This window comes from Miniopterus schreibersii (assembly GCF_964146895.1).
Source record: "Miniopterus schreibersii genome assembly, chromosome: 12".
Classification (NCBI taxonomy): domain Eukaryota; kingdom Metazoa; phylum Chordata; class Mammalia; order Chiroptera; family Miniopteridae; genus Miniopterus; species Miniopterus schreibersii.
In genome coordinates this window covers 41,100,813-41,124,760 of record NC_138112.1, presented here as the reverse complement: position 1 = coordinate 41,124,760, position 23,948 = coordinate 41,100,813, and the positions used below count along the sequence as shown (strand labels likewise).

Here is a 23,948-nt window from a genome sequence, read left to right as displayed (position 1 = left end):
TATTTCTCTTCACAGCCTATCCTTTGTTTTCCACACTATCCTACTCCCTAGAGATTAGGTACAAAAGGAAGACACATTCCACAGCAACGTAGAGCGATTAACAGACACGAGATGTAAGGCCCGTGAGCGAGTTCAGAAAGGAGAAGCTGCGTGTGCTACAGTGACTCCCCAGAGGAAGTGAAAAGTAATCTGGGCCTCAAAATAAGGAGAGCCTTGGATAGGAAAAGGTTTGGGGGAAATCAGAAGGCTTTCCAGATAGGGAAATAATATGAAAAAGTAATTGATTAACACAAAATCCTCAGGATATAAAAAGGAGACACCAATCTCTCCCATGCCCACCCCTCTCTCTGCTTTTGGGTTTCATAGATTCCCCCAATGTAAAGTCCTGGCAGGGGCCTTGGACATCATATTGTCCACCTTGTCATTTTATAGCAGGTGAGTACTGGGCTCAAAGAGATTCAATTTGTTTTTCTTGACTAAGGTTACTCAGCAGAACCGAGACGAGAACTCGGGTTTTGTAATCCCTGGTCCAACACTCTATAGTAAGAGGAACATTATGTTTTTAGCAGGTAGGTAGTTCAACTCGTTGATCCCACTGAAAAAGATTTAGATTTGAACTTCAGATTTCAGCCTTGGGCAATTAAACAGTAATTTTGTTAAATATAGAGATAGCCGAATTCAGTGACAATTTTCTTAACCACCTTCATTTAGTTAAGCAAATTGTGAGGGAGGAAGCACATTAGAGAAACAAGGACCCTATATAAGGAGGCGTGAGCGCTGGCCCTGCTCGTGTGGTCTGTTCCTGTTCAGTGGTTTGACATTTTCCAGTTTTAAATATTTTAATATTTTGCTACTTAATCACTTAGTCTCAGTATACTCACTGCAAAATGAGAAGTTGGACTTGTCTCTAAAATTTTAAAAGCCCAACCCTTAACTGTTAACCCAAACTCAACGAAAGAACTATAATTTAGATCGGAAGCTTATCTTTTTTCATTGTTAGCAAGACCTAGAATAGGGAAGTCTTCTTTAAACAAAATAACAAACTAAATAATAGGTAACTGAAAAGGTTTTGTTACTAAGAGAGAGAGAAATGTGTACTATCTTCAAAACTTTTTAAAACTTTTTATCAGAGATTTTTTAAAAGCCTAGACAGTACCTCAAGTTTTTTTTTAATGAAAAGTAAAATGTATAAAGAAGCCAAAATCTCGGAGGTCAGAGTCTAAACCAGTCACGAGACGCAAACGCTCCGTAAGCTTGTGCAGCAGTTGGTGCTGTTTAGAGCAGACTCACACCTGTTAGTTGGTCTTGGTCTCGCCCCTGGGAGAGCAGATATTACCGCCATTCTATAGATGAAGGGGTGAAGTCAGAGGTTAGGAGATGTGACCCAAATCAGAGTCGCATGTGTTGAGAAACTGGTACTAGGACACCTGCAGCTGTGCCACCTTCCCTCTTTCTGGAAAGAGCCCGGCCTATACAAAAGTGACTCTGGCCCCGCATGCTGGTCGTTGCTAAGGTGCAGTGATGGACTGGGGCTCTCCAGGACCTAACCAGACAGCTGGTGCTATTGGGCAGAGCCAAGATACATGGTGAAGTCATGCCAGAGAGGCTCAGTTGGTTAAGCATCGTCCTGTGCACCGAAAGGTTACCAGTTGGATTCCCAGTCAGGGTATATACCTGGGCTGCAAGTTCGATCCCGGTCGGGACACATACGTTAGGAAACTGCTCAATGTTTCTCCCTCTCTCCCTCCCTCTCTCTAAGCATGTCCTAAGATGAGGATTACAAAATAATAAGAATTAAAAATAAATAAATCCATCGGTGACGAACTACATATGCCTAGAAATCTGGGGCCGTTCTCTCTCTGGGAGCACCCATCTCCCTGCACCCACCTTTGGAGGAAACTGTTAAGGAAGCCGGAAAGCAGATCAGGACAAAAACAATCACGAGGAAAGAGGAGTACACATTCTCAATTTGTGGAAGGACGGCCCCCTTTTAAACAGAGTGTTTGCAAGTTCCTTGAAAAAGCTGAATAGATCCCACTTCAAATGCCTGCTCCTCCAAAGGCCATTCTTTTAGCACCCACATGATTGCTAAGCAACTTTGCTCTCATTCCCCTGATTTGAAAAATAAACTATTGTTACTACAATAAAAGATCCATAACCATGCCAGAAACTTCTCTCCAGCTCCTTCCTAGCGTCTGCTATGGCTCTGCAGGGCCTCCTCTGACGAGATGACTAATTAGCTGCATGAGCCCTGCTTGTGTGATCTGTTCCTGTTCAGTGGTTTGCCATTTACCCTTTTTAAGCATTTTGCTCCTGAAAATGAAATTAAGAATGATAGACGACTAACAGTGTTTTAACACACAAGAGTGCATAATGTTTATCCCCCTCCCTCCCAAAGATGTAGAGATTATAAAGGTTCTCTGAAATGTGCCCCCCTAGTCACAGTTTCCCTTTACAGGATGTGCGTAATGGGCAAAATTTAACACTGAAAAAAAAGGGGGGTGGAGATCTCTATCCCAACAAGCTTATCTGAACGGGGACAATTAAAGAATTATAATTCATAATAGGCAATCTTTTTTTAAAACATGAAAATTCCTTTCTGACTTAGAAAATTTCAAGCTGATGGCAAATTACCAGAAAACTCTTCCTAACAATGAACCAGAATGACCAATTTCCTACCAGTGCTATGCCCTGCCTTAAGAGCATTGTCTTAACAGAAGGCCCGCCCCGTATCACATGGAGTCATTTTCCCTTTCCTGACAATATTCTTCATCCTGCTTGTCACAGCTTAAGTCCTGCTGCCTTCTCTTAAATACGGGTGGAACAAAAGGAGGTTTACAGTTGTGAGTACATGAAACACAGTTTATACTTATTATTGTTTATTTATTATTGCATTATTTTCCATACAAACAACTGTAAACTTACTTTTGCCCCACCCAGTAATCTTCATTATATTCAGCCTTGGAAATCTCAAAGTCATCGTTCACTCATGATATTTGCTGTGGGAATGCCATTAATCGCCACTCTAGACACTTTTACCAAATTCACCTTCAGGTGCTGCTTATTTCACATTACCTTCATGTCTAAAATTCATCAAAAGCCTACAGAAGTAAAAACCAAATGAGGCAGGTTAGTAAGAAGCTAGAAAAACTCCTTTACAAGTGGAATGGGGAAACTGAGACAGATAGCTAAACAAGGCTGAGCAATTTTACAACCAGATCATAAATCGCAAGCTCTTATCTTCCCTAACCAAGGACACTTAGGAGCAAATGGTTTACACATTCCAAACCCTGCTGAGCAGACCAAAGTGGGCCCCAGTCCAGGTAGTCCCTCTCCAGTGACATTCTTTGAAGGTGAAACTAACCAGAGAATGACCCTGATCCCTCTATACACTCACTTTGATGCACCAGTATATCAAAGGACATACCTGGAAAGCTGATAAATATTCTGATTGAGACCTCCCCTAAAATTCCCGCCTTTAGAAAACAGATAAAAACCCTTAAGACAAAGGACCCAGTGCTCTCTCTGCCTTGAGCACACCTGCACTTCCCCCATCCCCCTTCTTTTCTCAGGCCTGTACCTTCACTTTCTTTCTCCTGAGCTCTAAAGGTTCCCAGGAGACTTGGAACCAGGGGAGCAGCAGGCAGCAGCAGCTCATCCCAGGCTAACCCCATGAACGTGTCATCAAGGGCTCTCCTTTTGCCTCTGTAACTTGTTTCCAGTGTCCACGCAGCCCAGCTGACACACTTCTGCCTCTGTGACTTTCTTTTTAAAGAGCCAAAGCAACCTCACCTAGGCTCGCCTCTTCCTCACATTTCCAAAGAGCTAAGGCAGCTCCACCTAGGCCCACTTCTGTTGCTATGAACTTGCCTCTTCTATCTTAAGTCCTAACTTTGTTTCACTGTCCCCAGCTTTAATAAATGTACTCTCAAAATTGCCTGGACTCAAATTGTGAAATCTTTCCTGAACGAAGTCAAGAACCCACACATTCCAGATGTCCAGGACAGATATACCTCAGCTCAGTCCCTTTCCAGTGACACAAGTATCTGAGCTCCACATTTAACTCACTCAATAAGCCAGCCCCACTTTACCTTTCTAGCCTTATTTTTTTCCTACCCTCTGCACCAACTATACAAATTCAGTCAAATAAGTTTACTCAACTGCACCCCAAACCAACCCTATACCTCCCCTCTTCCTCCTCCAGGCTTTTGCTCCAGCGGCCCCTACCTAACATCCCTTTCTAAAGTCTCCACCACCCAAACACTCTGTTTTCCAAAGCACTCTGCATTTCTTGTTTTACCCTACCACAAACAATTTTTCTCTCCCATAAGACTGTAAATTTCTGAAAGAAAGCCCATGTCTTATCCATCCTTGCATTCCCACAGCACCAGAATGCAGGCTTTCAATAAGGGTCAAATGCATTAATTCCAAAAATTCCCAGTAAACAGTAAAACCGTAATACTTTAATAATGTCAACAACTTGCCCAGCAAGTGTGGCTCAGCAGTTGAGCACTGATCTATGATCCAGGAGATCGAGGTTCAATTCAGGCCAGGGCACATGCCCAGGTTGTGGGCTCAATCCCCAGCAGGGGGCATGCAGGAGGCAGCCGATTAATGACTCTCATTGATGTTTCTATCTCTCTCTCCCTCTCTCTTCCTCTCTCTGAAATCAATAAAAATATATTTTAAAATAATAATAATAATAATAATGGCAACAATCTTAGTTAATAGCCGACTGCTATCTCGTTTCATAGATAAAAACACTGGGGCCTAAGACTTGGCCTTAATCACACACTGATTAGTGCCAAAAGTAGGGACAAGAACCCAGTCTCCTAACTGCCTGTCCCACAGTGATGCCCTGTGCTGGAAACATTCCCTTCTGCCTAGTCATATCCTTCAAGACTGGGTCATTCCCCATAAACTCTAGGAAACCTTCACTGCCCGCCCAGTCTGCTGAATTCCTATTCAGCATTTAAAAGAATTCTGTTTCATATGCTAGTGGTAGCTCAAAAATCTAACTGCAGCTCAGTGAGGGAGGAAACCCTGCCTAATATTTTCCTTCCGTACCCTTCAAAGTGAGTAGCATAGGGCTAAGGGGGAATTCAGTAGGAGCATAACACGTACAGATTAAGGCAGGAAATCTAAGTCAAAACCATCTGTTGTGATGTTGCCCACAGAATATATTCCACATAACTACAGATGCCGCCACTGGATTACATTCTAAATCAGGGGTGGGGAACCTTTTTCCTGCCAAGGGCCATTTGGATATTTATAACAGCATTCTCGGGCTATACAAAATTATCAACTTAAAAATTAGCCTGCTATATTTGGTCAAACATTTTATTAACTCACCCCTAATATGATGGCTGGAACTGCTTCTCTTTGGTGAGGCCTCGGCAGGGCCAGACCAAATGACTTTGAGGGCCATATACTGCCCCATGGGCCAGACATTCCCCACCCCTGTTCTAAATGAGCCACCTTAATAAGTTACTTTGGATAATTAATAACTTAGCCCTCTTCAGAAATCAAACAGAAAATACTGCCAAATTTGACCACACAAAAATTTTTAATTTCCCTTTAAAAAGAGAAACCATAAACAAACAAAAAAAATCTAGTGGCTCCAATATTCAAATTACCCTTGGAAATGCTTAAATAAAAGATGAACACCTAATAAAAAAATGGACAACGGACATGAATAGAAAATTTACAACAGAAAGTAATGACTAATAAATATAGGAAAAGATGCTTAACCTCACTAGTAATCAAAATAATGCAAACTAAAAGAGCTATTACTTTTTGCCTGGTATTTGAGCACATAGGGGAGTAAAGATTTCCAACACCCAAACACTGGAGAAAGTACAGAGCAGGTTTTCTCTAACACTACTGGCATTTTGGCCAGATAATTTCTTCGGGAAGCAGGAGGAGGTGTCCTACGTAGGATGCTGAGCAGCATCCCTGGCTGAAAACATCAAACCATCTCAAATATCTGTGAATAAGAAAGTGCTTAAACAAAGCATGACATCAACACAGTGAACTAATTTATAGCCATTGTAAAGAATGGTGTCTGTATCCTTGTGCATTGATGTGGAAAGATGGCACTAACACACTGTTTAAGAAACTAGGAAACACAAAAAGGCAACCAACCAAACGGGAGAAGGTTTTTGCAAACAATACCTCTGATAAAGGGCTAATACCCAAAATATATAAAGAACTCATACAGCCCTGGCTGGTTTGGCTCAGTGGTTAGAGCCGATGGACTGAAGGGTCCCGGGTTCGATTCCAGCCAAGGGCACGTACCTCGGTTGCAGGCTCAATCCCTGGCCCCGGGTTGGGGTGTGTCCGGGAGGCAACAAATCGATGTCTCTCTCTCACATCAATGTTTCTCTCTCACTCTCTCTCTTCCCTCCCCTCTCCCTTCCACTCTCTATAAAAATCAATGGAAAAATATCTTGGGGTGAGGGTTAACCAAAAAACAAACAAACAAACAAAGCAACAAATGAACAAACAAAACAAACAAATCCATAGACACAGACCACAGAATGGTGATTAGCAGAGGGGAAGGAGGGTGAGAGGAGAAAGACGGTGAAGGGAGTCGAATCTATGATGATGGAAGAAGACTAGACCTGGGGTGGTGAGCATGCAATGTAGCATACAGGTGTTGTATTATAAAGTTGTGCACTTGAGATTTGTTATTAGCCAATGTTACCCCAATAAATTTAATTACAATTTTTTAAACGCTGAAGATGGTAAAGGAAGGTTACAAAAGCATGTGAAATATGATCCCATTTATACAAAAGGATATATGTGCATGTAGGGGTAAAGGGATATGGAGGGAGGGAGGGAAGGGAAGAGAGATGTTAGATATTCACTGAAAAGTTCACTGCAACTGCCTAAGGTGGTGGAACTTCCTGTGCTTTTACCTTTGTCTCTGTATTTTAATGTGTTGTTGTATTCTAGGTATTATCTTTATAATCAGAAAAAAAGGTGAAGCTTTTCTGTTTACAGAAAATTTTAAATATGTCTGGGGATTCCAGCTATACAGCACCAATAAAATTATAAAATGTGAAGAGATCACTGTAGGACTATAAAGCTGATGGGATTAACTCACTTGAGTCATCCATGAAGAGCCATGCTTTGCCATGCCTCTTGAAGAAACCACCTGATAGGCAACAAAGCCTCCCAGTCTGAGACAGCCTTAGATTCCAGCCTCCCGCAGCATAACAAATGTCTTTAAGAAGGTAAATCATTTGTAAGAAGCTTCTGTGTCTATCTCTCCTGCTACTCTGTAAGTTCCTTAAAGAGAGGGTTTGTATTTTATCCATCTGTGTAACACCAAAACCTGATGAGAGGGTGCCTGATGTCCAGCAAAAGTTAGCTAAATGAGTCCCCTTTAAGAATCTTCTGTTTTTTTTCTTTTCCATCACCTTTATCTAGATCTGGGTCTTTACATTTATTTCACTATACCACCAGTATATTCTTTCCAGAAAGAATTTTTGTTTAATTGGAATCTCTCATTCAGATTACTTTTAGATTAAAAAACAATGCCTCCAGCCTGGCCAGCATGGCTCAGTGGTTGAGCGTCAACCTATGAACCAGGAGGTCATAGTTCCATTCCTGGTCAGGGCATATGCCCGGGTTGTGGCTCGATCCCCAGTAGGGGGCGTGCAGGAGGCAGCCGATCAACGACTCTCTCATCATTGATGTTTCTGACTCTCTCATCATTGATGTTTCCCTCTCTCTCCCTCTCCTTTCCTCTCTGAAATCAATAAAAACATATTTTTTTTTAAAAATAGACAATGCCTCCAATTAGTTTTTGACAATACCGGAGCTAGCAAGCATAACTCATCTGTCCTGAGATCTAATAATGCAGTCCACTTCCTCAAAATTCAAACAGAGATTTTTGAAGGAAGGACTCAATAAGAATCAACAAGTATGCGAGAGAGAGCTCCACAGAAGAGAAATTAGAAAGCTCAGTTTAGTAGTGCACACATACTCTTCTCCGAAGCCCTGATGTACACCCAAGGTGATGATAAAGATCCCGAATCTGAGGTTTACCTCTACTACCCCTCTTCTGACCACTCTGTTCCCTTATGGTCCCTATAATATGGCTTCTATCCCTATCAGTCTTGTGACATTGCTTTCTCGAAAGAACTCAGATTCCTCCTCACAGAAGGAGCTGAAGCCCAACTACAAGGACTGTGGTTAGCTGAGAGCCGCCAGCTATTAGGACCTTCAGGGCCCATCTCAGCCAATGACTGAGCCAAGTGGTGGCATCATTTCTCCCCATGGGGGCCCTCTAACAGGCCGCCTGCGTTCCAGCGCTCCCAGTTTTGTCAGGTCCATAGCATGGTTTGACAGCTTTTCCCAGTCCTGCCTCCTCGCTCTCTTTCCCCCACAGGTGTTTCTCCCCTACAGCCCTTCGGTACTCCCAACACTGTCTCAGCGTCTGCTCCCTCGAGAAGCCAGCCTGGGACAGACACGTCGGAACGAGGCACTCTCCCAAGTCTCTGGCACTCTGCAACCTGGGTCATTCCCTCATCTTAGAATTGTTTTGGTGCCATAGCAAATACCATTCTCTGTTTCCTTCCTCTACCATGGGGCCTTTATGGGACCACCTCCTTCCCTCGTCATTCACCCAATCTGGACATTTTCCAGAGCCCAACTCTGGAGCCCTGGATGAGTGCTTTTATTCGGACAACGTTAAGTCACTTCTAGTCTACCGCCTCGCCGATATCTTTCTGGTTTTGACCTCTCAGCGGAGCTTTGGTTTATATCACTAATACTAGAGATTTCTATGCTAAATCTGCTTCACATCCAAATAACCCAAATGAGAACTCAACACATTTCTCCCCCAAACAGGTTTCCCACCCTGACTGTGACTTTGGTACCACCATTCCCCTAACAAAACTATGGACTCTCCTCTTCTTGTACTCCTCTTACTTACAGTTTGCCCTCTTTCCGGGTCTAAGTCAGCCCCCCACGCCCCATGCCAACTCCTGTCTCCATGGAGGGAGCTGCTCTGCCAGCTTAGGGCTGACTGAGAACATGAGGCCGGGGAGTCAGGGCTCCTGGCCCTCAGAGCGGGTCTCATTCCTCTTTCTCAGGCCCTAACAAAGAGTTGCTGAACAGCAACTACTCACCAGGATATGACCGTGGTAAACACACCAAGCTAATAAAGTTAAGTTAGAAGGCTAACCCTGGAAGATCACCCTCTATCCACATTTCACAAATGAGGAAACTGAAGCCCAGCAAGGAGAAATGACTTCCCATGGCCACCCAAGTCTCCTCACTCTCCAACCAGTGCTCTCTCTTCTGATTCTTTTTTTCTGTTCCTCCAAAAGATTTACTTTCCAAATCTTTCATCATAAATGTTCTCATAAAGGAGTTTCACACATCCCTTGAGGTCAGTGACAAACGTCTCTTCCTCCAGAAGCATTCTCTGACTTAACCCCTCTAATCCTCACCACAGGCTGGTTAGCTTCCCTTCCACTGTGTTCCCCAGCACTGTGGACTTTCTTCAATTCATCTCACTATATTTGAACTGCTGGTTTGCTGGTCTGTATCACTCACGAGACTGTACACTCTGTAAGGGTAGGGAACATACCTGTTTTGATTCCCACTGCTCCCATCCCCAGCCAGCATTCATCAACTTACTCTTGAGCTTTCACAGCAGCCCCAAACTGGTCTCCCATCTCCAGCTTCTTGCCTTTAACCATCACCCCCACATTACCAAAATAATCTCAAAACTCTACCTTTGTCATATATCTACCCAAAAAGTTTTAACTTCCCCTCTTTACAGGATCACTTCTGAACTCATTCTACCACAGTCGGTCAACAAATACATATTAACCATCTATTCTGTGCAAGAACAAAAACATCTAAAATATAACCTTACCTCCCCTGAAATCCTAATTTTCCACTACGTCTCAAAACAAACATTCTACACGCAGAGTACTTTCTTACTGCTCACAAATCTCTGAGTTTGGGGTTCTTGCTCTTATCTACAAAGCCACCACCATACCTGCCATCCTTCTGTGACTACACTAGAAAAGAGATCTATCCCATCCCCTCCAGAAACAGCTGACGTTTATCTCCTCCATGAAACTTTCCTTGTCTACAAATGTCTGGATTTCTTTCTCTATTTCCTTTGAACTTCTACAGCAGCTCTCTATATTGCATTACATAGAAATATAGTGCAGCCCAACCAGTGTGGCTCAGCAGTTGAGCATCGACCTATGCCGGTCGGGGCACATGCTCGGGTTGCGGGCTCCACCCCCAGCAGGGGGCGTGCAGGAGGCAGCCGTTCAGTGATTCTCATCATCGATGTTTCTGTCTCTCTCTCCACCTCCCTTTCTCTCTCTGAAATCAATAAAAATTATTTTTTAAAAAATATATGTATATATATAGTGCAAACCTCATAGGAAATTAAAATTTTTTAATAGTCACATTATTTTCTAATCCTCACCAGAGGATATTTTTTCCATTGCTTTTCAGAGAGAGTGGAAGGGAGGGAGAGAGAGAGAAACATCGATGTGAGAGAGACACATCGACTGGTTACCTCCCACACTCGCCCCAACCAGGGCGGGGGATCGAGCCTCCAACTGAGGTACGTGCCCTTGGCTAGAATCGAACCTGGGGCCCTTCAGTCCATGGGCTGACGCTCTAATCACTGCACCGAACTGGCCAGGGCCACATTTTTTAAAAGTAAAAGGAAATAGATAAAATTAATTTTAATAATATACGCAAAACATTATAACTTCAACATATAATCACTATTTTTAAATTACTGAAAGACAGCTTACATTCTTTTCTTATACTAAAAGTCTCTAAAATCCAGTGTATATTTTATATTTACAACTCATCTCAATTCAGACTAGCCACTTTTCAATGCTTAACAGCCAAATGCGGCTAATGGCTAACGTGCCGGACAGCCTGGTCTAGAGCACTCATTTTCCACTCTACAGAGCCTGTTTCTATATTGTCTTATTGGGTTCATTTCATGTATCATCTTCTTTACTAAACCACACACTCATCAAGGAAAGGAACGATGTTGTATATTTATTTCTTCCCCAGAGTCCCTAACAAAAGGTGCTCAGAAGATTAAAACCTTTAAATTCATATAATGTTTTGTAGATCAGTTTTCTTCAACATTATTGTTTGGTAGGAAACAGACTGCTATCAAATGTTCTGCTGTCACACATAAAGGCTGTGAGCTCCATCTGTGCACGCGTGCATGTTGTTAAATGTCTTATTATTCCCATTTAACAGATAATCTTAAAATAAGAGAAGCAAATACCCCAAAATCACCCAGGTAAAGAATCTCAGAATTCCAGTCTAGTTCTATCTACTAACTGTCTGGTGTCCCATTACCTGACAGCGTTTTCTCAGATCACCACGGAAGAAAGTCACTGAGAGTTAAGTCAACTGGCCACCAGCTCCTGCACTCAACTGCAAATTAACAGCCATCTGGCCAAGACAGCCATCATCCTGTGAACTGAAAGAAGTGATGGGATGTGCTCCCCAGTAAGGCAAACAGTGTTCCAACCTCCCACAGCTGTCTTCCAGCGAAATAGTACAGCTTCTACCATCTGGCCAGTTGTCCATCTGAGCAGAACCACTCTTATCCTAACTGATATCACTTCTTCTGGCTGGTACGCCAGGCCCACATATACCACTCTCCTGGTCCCAATCCAACACAGTCATAAAGCTCATTATTCCTACAGAAGCAAAAGGTCTGAAGACATAGGAGAGCCCTAAGATGAAAAAATTAGTTCTTCTGCCCAGCCGGGCGTGGCTCAGCGGTTGAGCGTCGACCTAGGATCCAGGCGATCCGGGTTCGATTCCCAGTCAGGGCACATGCCCAGGTTGTGGGCTCGATCGATGACTCTCTCATCATTGATATCTCTCTCTCTCCCTCTCCTTTCCTCTCTCTGAAATCAATAAAGACATATTAAATAAAAAAAAAATTAGTGCTTCTAATATTGCAGAAATCTCTCCCTAATCACAAGATGCTCTTGTATGAAATTCAACTATATTCAGATTTACTCCTAAATACCTTTCTATAATTAATTAACTGCTGAAGACTGCAGTTTCAAGTAGACATAGATTTTGAGGCGTGTTTTGTTTTGTTTTTTTTTAACACAACCTGAAAGTAGAATGAGAAGAAAAAATAAGGCAGAGCAGAAAAATAGATTTCTGGAATGAAGCCTTGGGGCAGATGAAAGCTGAGGCAAAGGGCTACCTTAGACTTCTGTGCAGAAAGGAGCAGGGACACACATGAGGGCCTGAGGAGGCAAGTCGGAGCACACTGAGTTCCCAGGTACTGAGCAGAACCAGGGGACTGTACCAATCTTCCTGCGGGAGGGAATGAGAAGCACCTACTCAGGGAGGGCAAAGGGTCCCACAAAGCCTCTTTCATCTCTAGCTTCCAGCTACGTACCTCTGGGACTGTGATGAGACCCCAAAGGAAACAGAAGATGGGAATCAGGAAAGTTAAGACCTCTGAGTCATTAGGTTAGAAATGCTCGGGTTGTTAAGACAGAGCCGCACACACACAGAAAGTGCCTCATGGCTGCATATCACCTTCAGTAAAGCAAAAGCTTACATGTACTTCCAAAAAACAATAATTTCCAAGCTAGCTCACATAAAGTGTCTAGTAAGAAAGAAATGGAGAAAGGAAATAACCCAGAATCCATTATTATCATTTAAAAAATTTTTAAACGTCTCTTATATGCTCTTTATTTGGAGAAGTGTCTTTTCTATTTCAGTGAAATATAAAAAATATTCACAAGACTTCTAAAGGCTCACTCATGACTCCAACCCCCTAACCCCATTTTTTTTAATTAGATTTTTAGTTCCTCCACAGAAACAGCTTTTACAACATGGGTTAACAGAAACAGAATCACTAAAGACTAGGGAGAGACTACTATACATGCCAAGTTCACAAGAATTAACCATATCTTTTACATTGTGCTTCACACAATAAAAGCCATTTACTGCCACTTGCTTCCTTTATATTTTTAAGCTGACCACTGGCCTGACTCATTTACTTTTGTAACTAGCAATGTTAAAAATTTTTGAGGCTAAATGCCTACATGAGAACAGAATACAGGTCATTATTCACAAGATACATCAAACGACAAGGCAAAGAATAAAAGTATTTAGTTGAAAATCTATCACTGAGAAATGAATAGATTCAAACTACCCATGTTGTTCCTAAAAAATGTTTTTTCATTTAGATCCTCACTAGTTGTAAGCCCTTTCATTTCTAAAGGGCAAAATAAAACAAAACCTTGTGTTTCTAAAAACAACAGAATAAAAGTGCAGAGCCAACAGGTTTATTTCAAGACATTTCCAGCACTGATACGTAATTTACCCTGTGACCACAATTGCAAAGTGAAGCTATAATAGAAGTTACAAAAATGTCACTAGATCCTGCTATATTTAAGAGAATGAGGACGACACCATAACAAGAGTATTAATTTTAACGTACATTTTGATCTCTGGAAGGAACCTAAGAAACCAGTAATAATGGTTACCTCCAGGGCAGGGAACTAGTAGGGCCAGGTGTTGGAGGAGACTTTTCACTTTTGTGAATGCCCTTTTGAACTTTATGAATTTTATACCATGTAGTTATATAAACTATTCAAAAAGCTTCTTTTTGATGTACATGTTTAAATAACCTTCATCTTTTTGCCTTGTATGTAACATTGCATGTATTTCTAAGTAACACTGGAGATTTAGTATCCTTCAGCAAGACCACTAAAATTCTAAGTAATTTGAAGATGATTGTAAACATCAGTGGAGAAAATAGCTATTGCCATTACTTCAAATAATATGCCCTATACCTATTTCCATTATGACTTCTGCAAATTTACATCATAACCTAAATGTAATGTTATTTCAAATGGCACATTAATAAGGTTTCTTAAAATATGGAACGAACACACACACACACACCCCAAAACCAAACCAAGGAAAACATTGATCAAAAAAAAAAATTTCTAACATTAAACTCAATGATATTTACTCAGCTACCTACAGATCTGGCAGTTTCCTATAAATATTTTTCTTAAGTTTCCATCAATCTCTCTCAGTAGTTTTTAATACTCCCAGGGAGTACACCAAAATTGCATTAAAAATGAATACAGTTTGTTCTAATGAATACATGAATACAAGTTTAAAAGCAAGTAGAGAATGTGCTCCTGAAGATTTCTTTCCCCACCATTATCCTAGGGCTATCTACTTCAGCAGTTGTGAAAACTAGATAGCTACACAATTAGAAAAAGCTTAACTTAAAACAATAACTTAGCTTAGTGTCTCTCTGTATTGCAGCCTAAAAAATAGACTAACACCAAATCAATATAACAATAAAAAAATGAGCTGCCTTCCAACAATCCAAATGCAAATTAAGCTAATACAGCTGATGACTTCTAAGGGGGTGCATAGGCTGAGTGTGGGGGTGAAGACTAGAACAGCTGTCACTCAGATGAGGAGCCAGACATCCCACAGCTGGAGCCAGAGAGACAGAGGTCCCCTGCAGAGGGTGCAGGCGCTGCCAGGAAAAAGCCCACGGAGATCACAGGAAACGCAGGAGGAAGAGGGAGAGGAATCGGGGTAAGAAAGAGAGGCAGCAGGGGTTCTGTTTTTTTGTTGGTTTTTTTTTTTTGGGGGGGGGGTAGGTACTTTAATAAAGATCAAGAAGATGTTGACCTGCCATGACCTCATGCCTGGTTGTTTTAAGAAGGACGTATCACTGTGACTAGATGACAACCCGACATCTGCTTCCCTAGGAGCTTACATAAGTCACAAGCGGTTTTTACATTGTGTTCTGTATTTTTACCTTAGTAAGTTTAATGAACGTCTACGTGTATGACCAACAAAATAATATCTTTCTTATATCGCTAATTATTTCTTTGGATTTTAAGTTTCAAATTTTATTTAGACAGTACTTTTTGTTTTACTCAAAAATATGCTATTAGTTAATAACAAAAATTAAGTATAAAAAAGAAGCTTTTTATGGTACTAAATTGAGGGTCTTCAAGGGAAATATTTAATGACAGCAGTGACCCAAACACATTTATCGAAATGAGTACTGTACTGCAAAGTAATCTCCTTAAAGGTAAAAAATAAAGTTATTTCCCAGATGATGTCATTACTCCAAACTTTTCAGAACTTCTTTTTTAGAAAAGAAATATGTAGTTTATGAGCTATGGCAAGGAAGACTCAATCTCATTATTTTATCATCTCTAAACTCTATGTATATAACAACAATAATAATAAGTTAACTCTCACAGAGAGGAGACCAGGTCTTCCTTCAAAATCTCCTCCCTCAGCTGCAATGTTGTCCCAAAGTGTTCTTACCTCTCATTTCTGGCCCCTACCTGCTGTTCTTCCTCTCACCACCTACTGAAGCCATTCCCCAAGGACATTATGACTCTCTTCTCTCCTTTTTCCAGGCTTCAACCACCAGCTCCTGTACCGACAGCCCCACACTTCCCAACCTCATCATCTCCACCGAAACGTCCATCTGCCAAAGAACTCAAAGACAAAACAAAACTACGTGTTCAAAGCTAACCAGTTTATTCTCTAAACAGTTCCGTCTCATCACTTTCCTGTTGCTAGTAAAACCATGACTGTCCACTGGTCATCCGTAGTTGAAACTGGAGACATTTCTGACTCTGTCCTTTCCATTTCTCTTCACACCCAACCAGGTTCAGGCCTGTGGAGAGCAAAGTTCCTTCACTCACCATCTCCCCCGTCCATCCTCACTACCTCTGACTCCCATTACCTCTCATCTGGGCTATCGCAATAGTTGCTCAATCCATTCCAGCCCAGAACATAAATTACTGCCCAAGTGCCTTCCTCAAGAGCAACTCTGATCATGGCTCAGCACCTCTGAGAAACTTGAAGGCCCTATGGCATCGACCTAACTAGCCTGGCACTCAAATCCATTAACCCAAATCTATTTCTACAGCTTTCCCACCAGCAATAACTCTCTCTTATACATACACACAAACACATACCCACTCGTATTCTATACTCCAATCAAAATAAGCTACACAGAAGAATGTCTAATTAATTCCTGTCTGCTGCATCAGTTCACAGGGATGCCTGAGGGTTAAGAGCAGTCAATAAATATCCAATGAATGAATGAATGAATGAATGAATAGAATGGGCTTAATTCTCCCCATTACTACATAATCGCATCCTAGCTTTCTTCAGAGTTCCTTTCAAAGAAGATTTTTTTTTAATGAAGTAATCCCACCAGTAAAAAGCAATCACCTCTTTCTCTAAAATCTCATGGTCCCTTATCTTCTGTCACATCCAACATTTTCTATTATATGTGTGTGCCTTAGAGTAATATATGCAGGCGGAGGGAGGGAGGGAGGGAGGGAGGGAGGGAGGGAGGGAGGGAGGGAGGGAGGGAGGGAGGGAGGGAGGGAGGGAGGGAGGGAAAGCCTTCTTTAATCACCCTCGTGGTCATTCTCTTATGTGCCTACCAAAATTTAAACCCTTTGAAGGCAAAGATTCGCATTTGTTTCTTCTTCCTCCACCTTTGCTATTAGCCGTTGGGTACAGTACCTAACACATTAAGTACCCTTTAATAATTAGTGAATGTATCCATTCATTGTGTCAAAATTTGTGAAGCTACAGTAATTCAAAAAGTAGCAAAATACTTTTGAATGCCCATAGTTTTCCAAAGTGATAAATTTTAACCTTTATGTTGGATATGTAATTTTTAGTCTGCCATTTAGTAAAATAATTACAGTCGTCCCTGTGTTTGGAGGATACGCTCCAAGACCCCTAGTGGTTGCCAGGAACCACAAATAGTACCGAACCCTATATACACTATGTTTTTTTCTAGACATACATATCCATGTATGTATGGATAAAGTTTAATTTGTAAATTACGCACAGTAAGAGATTAACAATAATAACTAATAATAAAAAAGAACAACTTTAACAATACTGTCATAAAACTTATATGAATGTGGTCTCTCTCTCCTTCAATAACTGACCTGATAACCAAGACGGCTGCTGAGTGACTGACAGAGACAGCGTATATGGTGCGGATATGCTGGACAAACAAAGGATTCACATCCAGGGCTGGACTGAGCGGGATGGGGGGAGGGGGGCCGGCTGGATGGGGGAGGGAGGGAACCACACTGCATCAGATTTCATCACACTACTCAGAACGGTGGCGGGCAACTTAAAACTTATGAATTGTTTATTTCTAGAATTTTTCATTTACTATTTTTGGACAATGGTTGACAACTGATAACTGAAACCATGGAAAGTGAAACCATGGAAAGCGAAACCATGGAAAGCAAAACCACTGGGGGGGGAAGGGGGCTACTGTATAAGATATTTCCTCCCAGGAGATATTAACTATTACGAGCATACTAATCTTTTTATGAAATTATCATGGTACCTTACATAGAGTAAACACACAAAAGGTTGTTGTACGAACAAATGAATGAACAAAATGAGGCAAAAACCCTATGCCTGGTCAATAAATCGATGAACATCAAACTTCAAAGTCAAAACAAAAGATATAGAGCTAAATAGTTTTTTTAAATATTTTCAATTCCAGGAACATCTGCAAGATGAAACAGAACTAAATCAATCCCAAAGTCTCTCAGTTGGGTAGACAGGAAGAAACAAAATACAATTGCACAGTTGCATTATCAGCATCTTGTGGGTGAAAGCAATGAACTGGAATTTTAATACTTCCTGCCAAGCCTGAAGTCAAGAATAATCTGAATACTTTTTCTACTAGCAGCCATAAGGACAATTATGAATTGAGTGTAACAAAAGTAATAGAAAATATCTCATTTATGCAATCAACTGAAAGAGGAAGAAATGCAGAAATGCTGACTCAAATGTTTGAAGATCTTGGCTCTAGATTTAGCTACTACTTACCACTGGGAGTTTGGGCAAGTCACCAAACATCTCAGGAGCTTCATCTATCTTACCTATAAAATTAAGAAGTAATCTGGGAGTATCGGGAGAAGAAAATACTGTTTTTCTCTTGAGAGATCTTTAAAAATGATGGTTGAAAAATTTTAACATTGTTTGATGGGGTTTTCAATGTGTGAAAATTAATCACTATGACAACTACAAAATAAAGCAGGGAGGTAAAAGGGGCCTATGCGGTGATAAGGCTTCTACCTTCCTCTTAAAGTGGTAAAATATTAATTCTAAGTAGATTGTAAAAAGTTAGGCATATCCATTATAATCCCTAGTACAATCACTTAAAAAACTATACAAATAAATAGAGTAAAAAACTCAGTATTAAAAAAGAATCCTAAGCCCTGGCACAGTAGCTCAGTTGGTTAAGTGTCATCCTGATACACCAAGATTGCGGGTTCGATCCCCGGCCAGGGCACAAACCAGAATCAACCGAGGAATGTATAAATAAGTGGAACAAAATCGGTTTCTCTCTCTCTCTCAAATCAATCAATAAAAAAATAAAAGACAGCCTGGACAGGCATGGCTCAGCAGTTGAGCATCAACCTAGGATCCAGGACAAAGAGGTTCGATTCCCGGTCAGGGCACATGCCCAGGTTGTGGGCTCAATCCCCAGCCGGGGGCGTGCAGGAGGCAGCCGATCAATGACTCTCTCATCACTGATGTTTCTCTCTCTCTCCCCCTCTCCCTTCCTCTCTCTGAAATCAATAAAGACATATTTAAAAAAATAAATAAAAATGAAAAAATAAAAGACAAATAAAAGGGAAGACTAAAATATATTCAAATAATCTAAAAGGAAGGAAAAGAGAAACAGAGGAACAAAAAATGATAAACAGAAACCAATAAAAAAATAGCAGACCTAAATCTAACCATATCAATAATTACATTAAATGTAAATCGTCTAAACACACCAAGTAAAAGACAGAGACTGTCCAAATAGATTAAAAAACAAGACACAACTAAATACTATCTACCAGGAACTTACTTTAAATATAGTAGTATAGGTAAATTAAAAGTAAAAACAGTAAAAAGTGGCACACTCTCCCTCCCAGGAGCACACCCGCGCCTTTCTTCCCTCTCAGGTGAGCAACTCCTAAACTCTAAGGGTCCCCACAAGGCTTGTAACCAGGAGAGCAATGGGCAGCCACAGCTCTTTCCAGTATAACCCCCTGAACCTGTTTCTAAGGTCCCCTTTTATCCAACTTTCCAGTGAGCCAAAGCAGGCCTGCCTAAGTTCATTTCTTTCCTGTAACATTTCTAGGGAGCCAAAGCAGCCCTGCCTAGTCCCTCTCCTGCTGCTCCTTCTAACGTAAGCCCTTCCTTGTTTCACTGTCCCCAGCTTTAATATATGTGCCCTCAAAATAAAAATAACAGTAAAAAGCAAAATGCAGCTCTATTCATGATCACCAAAAACTAGAAATAATACAAATATTCTTCAAGGGTGGCTGCATTATGGTACATCCATACAATGGATTACTTAGCAATAAAGAATTTTTTTTTTAAACATATCTTTATTGATTTCAGAGAGAGGAAAGGAGGGGGGGAGAGAGAGAGAGGTATCAACGATGAGAGAGTCATTGATCGGCTGCCTAGCCTGCAACCCGGGCATGTGCCCTGACTGGGAATTGAAGCCCGATTTCCTGGATCCTAGGTCGATGCTCAACCACTGAGCCACGCCCGGCCGGGCACAATAAAAGAATTATTGATACACACAACAATACAGATGAATGGCTAAGGCATTACCCTGAGTAAAAGAACCAGTGTTGCCCTGGCGGGTGTGGCTCTGTTGGTTGGGCACCCTCCCAAGCACTGCAAGGTTGCTGGTTCAATTCCCATGGGCCTGAGGGGACATACCGGGTTGTGGGCTCAGTCCCCGGCAGGGGGCGGGCAGGGGGCAGCCGATGGACGTATCTGATGTATCATTCTCACATGGATGCTTCTATCTCCCTCTCCCTCTCCCTTCCTCTCTAAAAATTCATATAAAATCTTAAAAAAAAAAAAAAAAGAACAGTTGAGGGTGAGGGGTGGTAGAGGGAGCTTCTTGGGATAACAGGACTGATGGAAACCTGACTTTGATGGTAGCTATACAAATCTATGTGTTAACACTCATAGAACTGTACACCAAAAGTGTCAATTTGACTGTGTTAATTTAAAAAATAAAGTAAAATAAAGATTAAGCGGATGATTTCCGTGGACCCCTCCAGACTTCCAGGGACTCTTCCAGAGTATGATTTTATAAATGAGAAAAAGAGAGGAGTGCAAAGGAAACCCGGGGAGAATGCTAAATCTTACCCGCACAAAAGCCACTACTCATAAGAACCTCCTGATCGCTGCACAGAACACACGCAAAGCAAGTCCAATCTGCAGAAATGAACTCCAGAAGCGCCAAGAAAACCAGACAGCCGATCCCAAATGTGCATGTTTGAAAATGCCTGTGAATGGCCCTTCTTGTCCGTCCCCACATTTCGCACGGTGCGGCGCCGCCAGTTTCCCCGGGGTCCCCCCGCTGGGGTGGCTCGGCTCGCGGGCGTCCCCTCAGGGACGGGGTGCTCGGCGGGCACCGCGAAGGCTCCGCACGAGCAGCTGTGTCCGCGGGGCGCCGGGGGGAGCCCGGGAGGGCGGGCTCCGTGGGCACAGCCCACCCGGGGGCGCGGGGGAGCTGCTGCCTCGCCAGGCTCGACGCGCCCCCCCCAGGCCCCGAGGAGGCGGGGCGCCCCTGGGGCACTTCTCCCTTCTCTGAAGCGCCAGGTCGCCTCGGGCGCAGCCGGCGGGCTCGGGGACAGCCCAGCGGCAAAACCTCCGCCCCGCGACCCGGGGCGAGTCCCTCCCCCTCCCGGGGTTAGGGGTAAACTCCGGGTGGGCTCCCCGGGGGCGCGTCCACCGCCCTCTCCGAGCCTGGAACTTCTGGGGGCCAGCCGCTCAGACCCCGCGCCTCCTCCCGCGCCCCGGCCCACCCGAGCCCTGAAGGGCCGAAAGCATCGCGCCGGCCGAGGGCAAGCGGGAACAAGCGCTGCGGAACCCCGGCCCGCCCGCGCCCGCAGCCGCCCGCAGCCGCCCGCCCGGCCCCGCTTCCCCGGGCGGCGCCCCCACCTTGAGCTGGGACTTGGAGACCTTGCCGCTGCGGTCCAGGTCCAGCGCGGTGAAGGCGTGCCAGATGGGCTTGAGCAGCTCCTCCTTCAGGCCCCCCATGGCGCGGCGCCGCTCCGCACTGCCGGCCGCGTCCCGCGCCTCTGACACCCGGCTCCGCGGCCCGGTCACCTGACCCCGAGGCCCGCCCCGCCGGGACCCGCCCCTGGCGTGCCCGCCCCTGGGCGCCCGCCCCGGCCGCGCCGCGGTGGGGGTGCGGGGTCTGCCCGCGGGCCCTCGGCCCGGCTGGGCCCCCCGCCCCCCGCAGCCCTCTGCTGTGCTCCCCGAGCCGGCTCGGGCGCCCCGCCAACAAGCGCCTCCCTCCCGAGGGGGAGCCGGAGAGTCCGAGCGAGCACCCCGGATTCCGGCGGCGCCCCGCCGTGGCAAAGGGCGCCCTGGTCCTGCCCCGGGGACCACGTCCCCGTCTAAGGAGACTGGACAAGATCCCGAAAAGCCCGGGCCGGGGCTCCGGCGCCAGTGCGGTCCCCAGGGGCGAGGGGTGTGGGGGATGGGAGGCCGAGGCGCGGCGGGCGGGCCGTGCGCCCCGCAGACCTCCCTGCCGCGCGGCGGGCCCGGGCGCCGCGGGGAGGCCTGGGTGCGCTCGGACGCGGAGTCAGGCGGCCCTTTCTTCAACGCTCCGCAGGTGAGGGTCAGTTTACAGTGGAGGGAGGGTTTGGCCTGGGCTGGGCTGCTGTTCTGGTGTTTCTGAGCCTGCCTGAAAGTCGGGGAGGACCGCCGCAAGTCGTTCCACCCGCCTGCTAATCGGAGTGGGTGGGCCTCTTCACCGCAGCCAAGGCCAGGGGAGAGGCCTCCTCGCTGGAGCTGGTCAACGAATGTCTGTTCATAGTAACTTGAGCTCTTTGGCTTCAGATTTCCCACATGTGCAGTGAACATGGTGGCACCAGATGCTCTGGCAAGGTTCTCCTGGTGCTTGCGTCTTGGGAGAACTGGTGCTGGCGATTCCAACATGGTTAGGTCACCAGGCACAGGGCCGCGCCTCGCTGACCGAGACCAGATCCGAACAACACGGAGAGAAGAACAAGTACCAAGAGTTTGCAAAAGGAGATGGCTCGCAGATAAAGGTCGAGGTTCCTCTCTTATGTTCCTAAATGCACACATGCATACCTATAAAAAAGGGAAAGTGCGTCACAGGGAAAAGGAATTTGGAAAGAGCAGGAAAGGAAGGGGCTGCTTCAATGAGCTTGGGGCCACGGGGAATGTGGTGGGGCCGAGGAGAGGATGACCTAGCTGAAGGGAAGGGGCAGGCGCAAAGGGACTGTCCCGCGCTGGCCCTGCCGGAACGCAGTTTCTGTCATCTTCTTCCCCAACTCCAGCCGAGTCTGCTAGGCAGCAGAAGCGCATGATTTGACTTCTACCTTCACGTGGGCTCCACTTTCCCTGGGTAGTGACAGAAAAAAGAAACCCTCCTAATTCTCACGGTTTGGCTTAACCACTAGATGACACCTTCTCTCCCAGTATCTGGAAACCCAAACAGATATTTGAAAGATTTTTTTTTTAATCACATAACCAGGACATTCTGAACTACCAAATTCCTCCGTCTTCCCCAATCCCCATTCTCATAACCCAAACCAATTTTAAAGCGGAATGAAGTCATGGGTAAAGCTGTGCTTTGGAATCTAACAGGCCATATTAGTTACCTATCGCTGTGTAGCTAATTACCCCCAAATTTAACAGCCTTGAGCAATAATAAACATCTCGTATTTTCTATGGGTCCAAAATTTAGAAGCCACTTAGCTGCATAGTTCTGGCTCAAGGTCTCTTGGAAGATTTCAGTGAGGATACAGGGCTGTCGTCATCTGAAAGCTAGGCTGGTGCTGGCGGATCCACTTCCAATATAATTCACCCACATGTACTCGTTCACAAAAGGCTTCAGTTCCTCCCTGTGGGTCTGCTCACAGGCTACTTGAGTATCCTTACTGTGTGGCTCTGTCCCCCCTACACACACACACACACACACTCACTCACACACTCCCCAGCACGTCATCCTAGAAAGAGAAAGGTAGAAAGATAGAAGCCGCAATATCTTTTATGATCCAGCCTTGAAAGCCACTCACCATCATTTCTGCAATATTCTCAGTGCTCAGGTCAGACCTAGTTAACGTGGGAGGGGAGCTACAAAAGAGCATGAACACCAGTAGGTAAAATCCCTGGGCCGTCTTGGAAGCTGGCTACCACACAGCTGTGGGGCAGAATCCAGGTCCACCATTTGCTTATCTAGGAGCAAATACGAGGCTTCATTTCCTAATATATAAAAAGGGGGTGCTAATATTTACCTTACCAAACTGCTATGAGGCTTAAATGAAAAACTAAGGTATGCGGGACGCAGCATCATGGTATCTGGCGACTGTTGATGTGGTCGTTTTGTACTGTGCCAGTTTAGCTAAGCTGGAATTTAGTTTCCCAAGTTTCCCTTCCCAGTCTGGTTCCAGGACAGGATTGGCCACAAGAGAAATTCGGTAAGGTTTGAAAGGAACAAATGAAACTACCCTGTGCTCTGCTGGTTGGTGTAGATACCAGGTCTGCTGCACATATGGTTGGTGCAGAGCAGCAGCCAGACCCCCGCTCCTCCATCTCCCGTCACATCTCCTATTTCATCTTCTCCAAGCCCTGGGGCAAGGCATATACAGGGAAAGGACATCAATGTCTGCAGGCTACCTGCATCACAGTGTGACAGCTAGGGGTTCCATTTGTCCTTATGGGTTCCAGTCTGTCCTTGTGGATTCTGACTCATCCTCACTCCCCCCGCCCCCAGTTCAATCCGACTTTTCTTTCTGACTGCTAGCCATGACGACCTATCAATTTCGGCCCATTACTGGATGCAGAGATGA

General features: G+C 44.3%; 1 protein-coding gene across 1 annotated transcript in view; it reads right to left on the bottom strand.

The window, feature by feature from the left end:
* SWAP70 (switching B cell complex subunit SWAP70) overlaps nucleotides 1-21,233 on the bottom strand; it is a 68,745-nt gene extending 47,512 nt beyond the window's left edge. The window contains exon 1 of the mRNA XM_081154335.1: nucleotides 21,064-21,233. Within this exon, the coding sequence (XP_081010461.1) occupies nucleotides 21,064-21,162 (99 nt within the window). The 5' untranslated portion in view covers nucleotides 21,163-21,233. The remainder of the gene's footprint in view (nucleotides 1-21,063) is intronic.
* Between the last annotated feature and the right edge of the window lie 2,715 nt (nucleotides 21,234-23,948).